Below are 8,431 nucleotides of genomic sequence, written 5' to 3'. Positions count from 1 at the left end.
TATATATATTATATATATATATGTGTGTGTGTTTGTCTTCACCTCACTGCTTGACAACAGGTGTTGGTTTGTTTATGTCCTCATAATTTAGCTTTTTGGCACATGAGACTCATAGAATATGTACTAGATTCTAAAAATAAGTAGTGATCAATTTGTTTGACTAAAACCTTCAAAGCGGTGCCCCAGCATGGCTACAGTCCAATAACGGAAATAAGTAAAAGATAAACGATTGGTTTATATTGTAGTTTATTTACTATATTAGTTTATGAAGTAAATTGAGCTAGATGTATAAAACGGCTAACTTATCATTTAAAGGCTGCATAAATTGTATGCTTGTAGCAAATTGTTCCTGGTGAAAACACTTAAATTTTGTTGGTTTAGCCTGCTTAGCTGTAAGTATGTACCATAGAGTGGTAACAACAGCAGTAGACTACAACTGGAAAGTGTTTCATTAGCTAGCAGCAAATTCAGAACTCAGAATTTCTCATGGGGTACTACAGGAGAGATAAATATTATCGCTTATTTTATTTATTCAAGATGTCCCAAAGACAGCACTTAAACCTATGGGTCTAAGATACTCTCTTTTTAGACCTATTGATCTAAAAAGAATTTGAATTAAAACATAAAGTAGAGATAGGTTGGTTGTAGTAATTTATCCCCAGATAAATCATGATTGAATAGACACACAATCAAAGATACTCCAACTTTGGGCATCCTGTTTCATTTTAAGACAATGTATCCAGGGACACATTATCCAATGTGTCCTTCCTTTTTAAAATTGTAAGGTATGAATTAGAGATTTGGCTGTCATTTCTAATTACCAGGTCAAATATGCAACCGTATAAAATTTTCTTGTTGGCTTGATAGTAAAATGAAAAAAAGTCTGTGACTCATACTTTATATTGTTAATGTTTTATAATTCTTATAAGAAAATAACAAAGGCTATTCAAAATATTCATTATTTGAACACTAGTTTGGTTAGAGGTCTATTTTTTTTCCATTCAAAACTAACACAAATATAAGTGTGGTGTGTAAGTGTGGAAATATACTTATATTTGTCAATGTAGCCATTTTAGGATACTTACTGAAGTTGATATTGCCTTTTGCCCTCCTGGGAGCCCACATATAACCCTTTGATAAAGAGTTTATCTGAAACATTGGACTTCTTTTTTCTTTTTCCTTTCTTTTGGTGTACAGTTCACTGTGTACAACTTTGTTAATTATTTTTGTGTTTACTCTTTGTCCATTTGTCTACTTGTTGTCACCCCTCCCATTGTTCAACTGTCTGTCTCTTATTCCTCTCATTCTATTAGCGCATTTTTTACTGGAGTAAATAAAGTACCAGTCGAGTACTGGGATGCAATAAATTGACTGCACCTTCCTCACCAAATTTGTGGCCTTGTACTTCATGTAGAAAAGTTGTTTTTTAAGAGTTTCACATTACTGCATTACCAAACGACTCCCTATGTTTCTGAAGTGTATAGAAAGCATTGTATCTTAGAAATATAGCATGACTTTTGTATGTTATATCTGCTTTGACCTGTGAAAATTGTTTTATTGTTCCTGGTGTTATTTCAGTGTTTTATATGTTTGCTGTGTAGACTGTGCTATGTCTGTTGTGATATTTCATTGGATAATGAAAAATTTGTTTTCTTCATCTGTGGTAGGAGTTGTACAGAATATGTACTCCGTGAGTTATACTGTTGAAGTGAATGTCTCTTATTTATGATGTGGTGTGTCTGAATTCTTGTTGGCACTGTTTACAACTTTTCTCATTGGTATTGTTATTCTTTTATCATCCTCACCTATGTTCAAAGGTGGAGTTGTTTCTATCCTCTTATTTGAAATTTCTTCTCTGCCTAAGTTTGTTTCCTTGATATATTGACTTTTGGATGTTCAAACTAAAAATCAACAGTAGCAGTTTCATTAGTTTCAGAGGGCCTGGCAAGTTCATAAAGCACTTCCTTTCTCTGCACTTAGCCATAAAACTTCCATTAATTTTTTAAATAGCAGTAAAGGGAGGTTATATGGACCATTACTGGGCCCCTGACACTGATTTGGAGATGGGGCTGGGGTGGGTTGGGAGGAAGGTATTCTTTAATCCAGAGACCTGGTCCAAATGCTTGCAATAGAGTGGGGCCATGTGGGGCAGGCCTTGGCAGGATTTGAAATCTGAATGCAAATACTGTAAGACATCCTGTCTGATGCTTTAATGTTTTCATTAGTTCACTGCCTCAGAGGTGCAATGGCCCAGTGGTTAGGGCAGCGGACTCGCGGTCATAGGTTCGCGGTTTCGATTCCCAGACTGGGTGTTGTGAGTGTTTATTGAGCGAAAACACCTAAAACTCCACGAGGCTCCGGCAGGGGATGGTGGCGAACCCTGCTGTACTCTTCCACCACAAGTTTGTCTTACTTCCTGTTTCTGTTGTACCTGTATTTCAAAGGGGCAACCTTGTCACACTGTGTCACGCTGAATATCCCTGAGAACTACGTTAAGGGTACACGTGTCTGTGGAGTGCTCAGCCACTTGCACGTTAATTTCACGAGCAGGCTGTTCCGTTGATTGGATCAACTGGAACCCTCGACGTCGTAAATGACGGAGTGCCAACAACAACAGTTCACTGCCCTAGACAAGTACCATATTTATTGACCCCAGAAAAATGAAAGGTTTTTAAACTTAGATCACAAAGCACTGGAATATATACCACAATGTATTTTGTCCAACACCATAAAAGTTTAACTCTTTAGCATTCAGATTACACGGTCAAATGCAATGCTTCTCTATTTCCATTGTTTTGAATTAATCATGCATTATTTCAGTTTCAAGATTTCAATGAGATGATTGTTTATTCTTAGAATGACATTGTAGGGTAGGTATGAGAGGCTGGATCTGGTCAGTTTGCATATAAAACAGGTAGAATATTTGGGCCAGATTTGGCTTGTTTAAATGCTAAAGAGTTAATAGCATAATTATATAATTTGGTATGTATTAATAATTTGTATGGCTGTTATGTTCTTCCAAATTAGGATGTAATTCACTTCAAATTGTATCTGTTTACCATAATAATAAATTGAAGGCTATTATTTTCTTGACTATTTAATTTTCGAGTGAATATTTATGATTATAATTGTTTCCATTAATTTGATTTTCAATAGTCATTGTATGCTTTATATATAACTAGCAGAGATACCTGGCCTTGCTCGGAATTAAAATGGCATAGTTTTTTTTATTGTTTTACTTGTTTCAGTCATGTGACTGCAGCCATGCTGGAGCACTGCCTTTGGTCAAAAAAATCGACCACAGGATATATTCTTTGTAAGCCTGGTACTTATTCTATCAGTGTTTTTTGCCGAACTGTTAAGTTATGGGAATGTAAACACAGCAACATGGGTTGTTGAGCAATAGTGAGGGGTACAGACAGACAGACACACACACACACACACATATATATATATATATACACATATTTATATACACACATATATATATACATATATATATACATATATGGGGGTACAAACAGACAGACAGACAGACACACACACACACACACACACACACACACACACATATATATACACATATATACATACATATATATATATATATATATATATATGCACATATATACATACATACGAGCAGGATCACTGCCAGAGCAGTGGTCTCGCTTCCGTTCCGGTGGCACGTAAAAAGCACCATTTGAGCATGGCCATTGCCAGTACTGCTGGACTGGCCCTCGTGCTGGTGACACGTAAAAAGCTCCCACTACACTCTTGGAGTGGTTGGCATTAGGAAGGGCATCCAGCTGTAGAAACTCTGCCAGATCAGATTGGAGTCTGGTGTAGCCATCGGGTTTGCCAGTCCCCAGTCAAATAGTCCAACCCATGCTAGCATGGAAAGCGGACGTTAAATGATGGTGATGATGATGATGATACATACATAAATATGCATATATATATATATATATATATATATATGCAGTAAACGAAGTATAAGGATTTCGGTCCTCACCTCTTATGTCTATAAATACATATTGAAAGTAATAGAAATGAAACTGATTTATATATAGATACATAATGACAGTAATTGAAATTGGAACCATATAATAGTGAAAGTATTAATAGAGATATTATTGTTTCATTTTTGACGTGTAATGCGGAAACAGTGTAAGAGATGGGTGATTGCTCTGGGCTCGCATTAGGCAAGAAGTTGAAAATTTTTCTGGCCCATGACACTGCATAGACCCTAAGTGAGGCATTTGTAAAATTTGAATGAAATCCATTGGGTAGTTCTTGAGTTCAGTTTTATATATAGAGATTATATAAAAATTATGATCTTAACATTAAAAGATTTGTGTGTTTGACATTAAAAGTGGTAAGTAGCTTGCTCACCAACCACATGGTTCCGGGTTCAGTCCCACTGCGTGGCAGCTTGGGCAAGTGTCTTTTTCTATAGCCTCGGGCCGACCAAAGCCTTGTGAGTGGATTTGGTAGACGGAAACTGAAAGAAGCCCGTCGTATATATGTGTATTTGTATATATGTATGTGCGTTTGTGTATCTGTGTTTGTCCCCCCAACATCGCTTGACAACCGATGCTGGTGTGTTTACGTCCCCGTAACTTAGCGGTTCGGCAAAAAGAGACCGATAGAATAAGTACTAGGCTTACAAAGAATAAGTCCTGGGGTCGATTTGCTCGACTAAAGGCAGTGCTCCAGCATGGCCGCAGTCAAATGACTGAAGCCAGTAAAAGAGTAAAAGAGAGTGTATGTTGACCTTGTTGAAGCACTGTTGCTGAAAGATAGGTGGAGTAAATGTGGAAAGATGTTGTCCTTGTGAACATAAAGCATATAAAGTTGCACATTTCTTGACATTTCAGTGTATATTTATGATAAAATATGAATTAATTCATTTTCTCTAGATTCAAAACAGTCAATGTCAAAATCTTGTCAGGGATCAACCAAATCAATATCCTCCTGCGACAGAGAAGGGCCAGTGGAGTATTGTAACAGTAAGTTCCAGTTTGGTTTTATCAGGGATATGAAAGAGTGAACCAGCAAGGTATTTAAACTACAATAACATTAGTAGCTGAAGGCTTAAGATACATACATACATACATCAGTCTGGATAAGCTTGGATTTTCAGAAAAAAGAAATCGACCAACTGATTTGCACATTACAAATACAGTCTGTAAGCAGAACTGTAAAACTAGCAAGACCTTTCTCCGGTTTAGAATGTGACATTGTTTTGGTTATCTACATTCCAAAAACAGAAAAGATCGTCATCATACATACATACATATATATATATATATATATATATATATAGGTAAAGTAAATGTTAGAGGTAATACTTGATAATTGTAAGCACCTGTGTATGCCAGATCGTGGCCGGGGTGAAAGAATAAATTAAAAACGTAAAAATAAAAACAGAACACAAAGGATTCCGCGGTACACGTGTTTCAAGCTTTATAGTCGTTGCATCATTATTGGTATATAATTGATAGACAGGATGGTATAAAGCTATCTTCAGCTGCAAATATATTCTTTCCCAAGTATTATATATTTGCGGCTGAAGATATCTTTATACCATCCTGTCTATCAATTATATACCAATATAATGATGCAACGACTATAAAGCTTGAAACACGTGTACCGCGGAATCCTTTGTGTTCTGTTTTTATTTTTACGTTTTTAATTTATATATATATATATATGTGTGTGTATGTGTGTCTACTCTCACATATGTACTCTCACATATGTACTCTCACATTTGTACAGTAAAGGTTGGCAACAGAAAGAACATCTGGTTGTAGAATAAAGCCTCAAGAATACATATTACTGAGGTATGGTTTTAAGCTGGATGCCTTTCCTGTTGCTAGATCTTATCTATTGTGGTTTTGATTTCTGGACCGGGTGATATGTTGTGTTCTTGAGTAAAACACTTCATTTCACATTGCTCCAGTCCACTCAGCTGGCAAACATGAGTAATTCTGTGATGGACTGGCGTCCTGTCCAGGTGGGGAATTTATGTCCTGGAAACCAGGAAACCAGCTCTTATGAGTCAGCATGACTCGAGAAGGTAACCTAACCTCTCTCACTATAACTTGATATTAATCCCTTTATCTTATTTCTTACATTCTCTCTTATTCTACAGCATCTACACTGTTATTCTCTCCACAACCACACTCTCGTAACTATAAATTCATTCTTCTCATCAGACTCTCATCTCTCTTGTCATCTTGCTTAGAATCATCAGATTCTTCCCTCTGTTGTAGGGAGCCTCTTAGGTTCTTTAGTCCTGCAGATTGCAAGGCCATTTCACTGGTGCTGATGCCATGAAAAAGTACTGAGTATATTCTGTAAAATGGTTGGCATTAGGAAGAGAATCCACCTGCAGAAATCATAAAACAGAGATATTGGGGCATGACATGGTCTTCTGATGATTCTTGTCAAACCATCCAGCTCATGCCAACATTGAAAGTGGATATAAAATGATGATGATACATACATATATATATATGTATGTATGTATGTATGTATGTATGTGTGTGTGTGTGTATGCGTGTATGTATGCACATGCATTTATACATACACACATGCGTGTGTGCGCACACACACACAGATGTACAAAGGCGGCGAGCTGGCAGAAACGTTAGCACACCGGGCGAAATGCTTAGCGGTATTTCGTCTGAGTTCAAATTCTGCCAAGGTCAACTTTGCCTTTCATCCTTTCGGGGTCGATTAAATAAGTACCAGTTACGCATTGGGGTCAATATAATCGACTTAATCCGTTTGTCTGTCCTTGTTTGTCCCCTCTGTGTGTAGCCCCTTGTGGGTAGTAAAGAAATAACACAGATGTACAAACATTATTTTTTTAAATATAACTCCAGCTGAAATGGTAAAAGTTTTTTTTTATTGTTTTTGTCTTTTAGTTACATTTGGAATCTGGCATGAATGTCCTCTTTTGGAAAGCTTTTAGTTTGCCATCAAATGAGAATGACGAAACTGTAATGAGACCAGTTCTAATAAGGAAGATTCAAGTGGAAGGTGAACACATTTTCATTCATGTATTTAAACCAATTGTATGTACTGTAAGGTCATATTTCATCACTTATTGAACCCCCAGTTTCTGATATCTGGTAGCAAGTTGACATTAGAGTAAAGTTAATTCTCATTTATAGTAGGTTTCGTTTTCTTAAATCCTGTTGATCAGTATTCCTCATAAGTAGGGAGGCCTCTGATGATTAAAATGGTAGAAAAATTGTTGTTTAATAAAGTTAAGGTGATTTCCAATTTTTTTTTTTTTATCCTCAAGCAAGAAAGAAAGAAAAATCATAAATTGCAAAATCTGTTTTGTCATCTGATTAAAAAACAGAAAAAAAAGATTGATTGGTTACATTGGTTACCAAAATATTTTACTGATATTTTAGTAGGCCCTAGGCCTGATACTTGTCTGTTTGAGAACCATTGCACTTGATATATCCCTCACCTTCATCCCTCATGTCAGACCACATGTTAAATAGTTTACTCATCACTTGATCCTCCTGGTCTTAGCATTTCCTTTAGTGAAGTCTGCTCTGTTGCAAGCATTCAAGAGCTAGGTGTTTGGTCTGAGTATATCTTTCTTTTTACCTTCCACCTGTCATTAAAGGCTAAACCAGTGGTTTTCAACCATTTTCTCCCTATGGACCTATTTAGTTCCTATTTTACTCAGGTGCACCCTCATAGCCATTTGATGTTTAAAAGATTCTATTATATTTTTATATTTTAATATTAAAAAATTGTATGAATAAATTGTTAAAATACTTTGTGTATTGTAAAAGTATAAGCAATTTATTGCTTTTGATAGAAAACTATTATATGGACCCACATGAGCCATATAGACCCCAGTTGAGATCCACTGGCCTTAAACCCTTACATGTACTGTGAAGTATGACTTGTATCCAAAGTTCAAGTTCAGTAGTAAGTCCCACATTCTACTCTTATATGCATTGTAGTACAAATGTGGGACATAAAACCAAAGGATAGGCCAGTATGCAGAATACAACCTATTTTATATATACCTTATATATATATATATATATATATATATATAAAATCGGAAATCTGCAATGGCTCCATAACTACTGTCTCAGCTATAACCTTGGAGCCCTAGTAATCTGTTATAGCACTCTAATCGTTTAGATCACTTGTAAACTAAGCCCCCATAATTTGTGTCTATCTATCTATATATATAAAGATGAGAATGTGTGTATATATGTATGTATGCATATATATATGTATGTATGTATGCATATATATGTATGTATGCATATATATATGTATGTATGCATATATATATGTATGTATGCATATATATATATGTATGTATGCATATATATGTATGTATGCATATATATATATATGTATGTATGCATATATATATATA

General features: G+C 35.7%; 1 protein-coding gene across 3 annotated transcripts in view; it reads left to right on the top strand.

Annotated features, from left to right (window-relative positions):
* LOC106872305 (endosome/lysosome-associated apoptosis and autophagy regulator family member 2) overlaps positions 1-8,431 on the top strand; it is a 122,187-nt gene that overhangs the window by 66,325 nt on the left and 47,431 nt on the right. For all 3 annotated transcript variants that reach the window (XM_052966396.1, XM_052966394.1, XM_052966395.1), the window contains exons 5-6: positions 4,923-5,012; positions 6,936-7,050. In XM_052966396.1, coding sequence (XP_052822356.1) covers positions 4,923-5,012; positions 6,936-7,050 — 205 coding nt within the window. The remainder of the gene's footprint in view (positions 1-4,922; positions 5,013-6,935; positions 7,051-8,431) is intronic.

Source organism: Octopus bimaculoides, chromosome 3 (assembly GCF_001194135.2).
Source record: "Octopus bimaculoides isolate UCB-OBI-ISO-001 chromosome 3, ASM119413v2, whole genome shotgun sequence".
Classification (NCBI taxonomy): Eukaryota; Metazoa; Mollusca; class Cephalopoda; order Octopoda; family Octopodidae; genus Octopus; species Octopus bimaculoides.
Note: the sequence above shows the minus strand (reverse complement) of the source record. Positions and strands in the feature narration are given on the sequence as shown.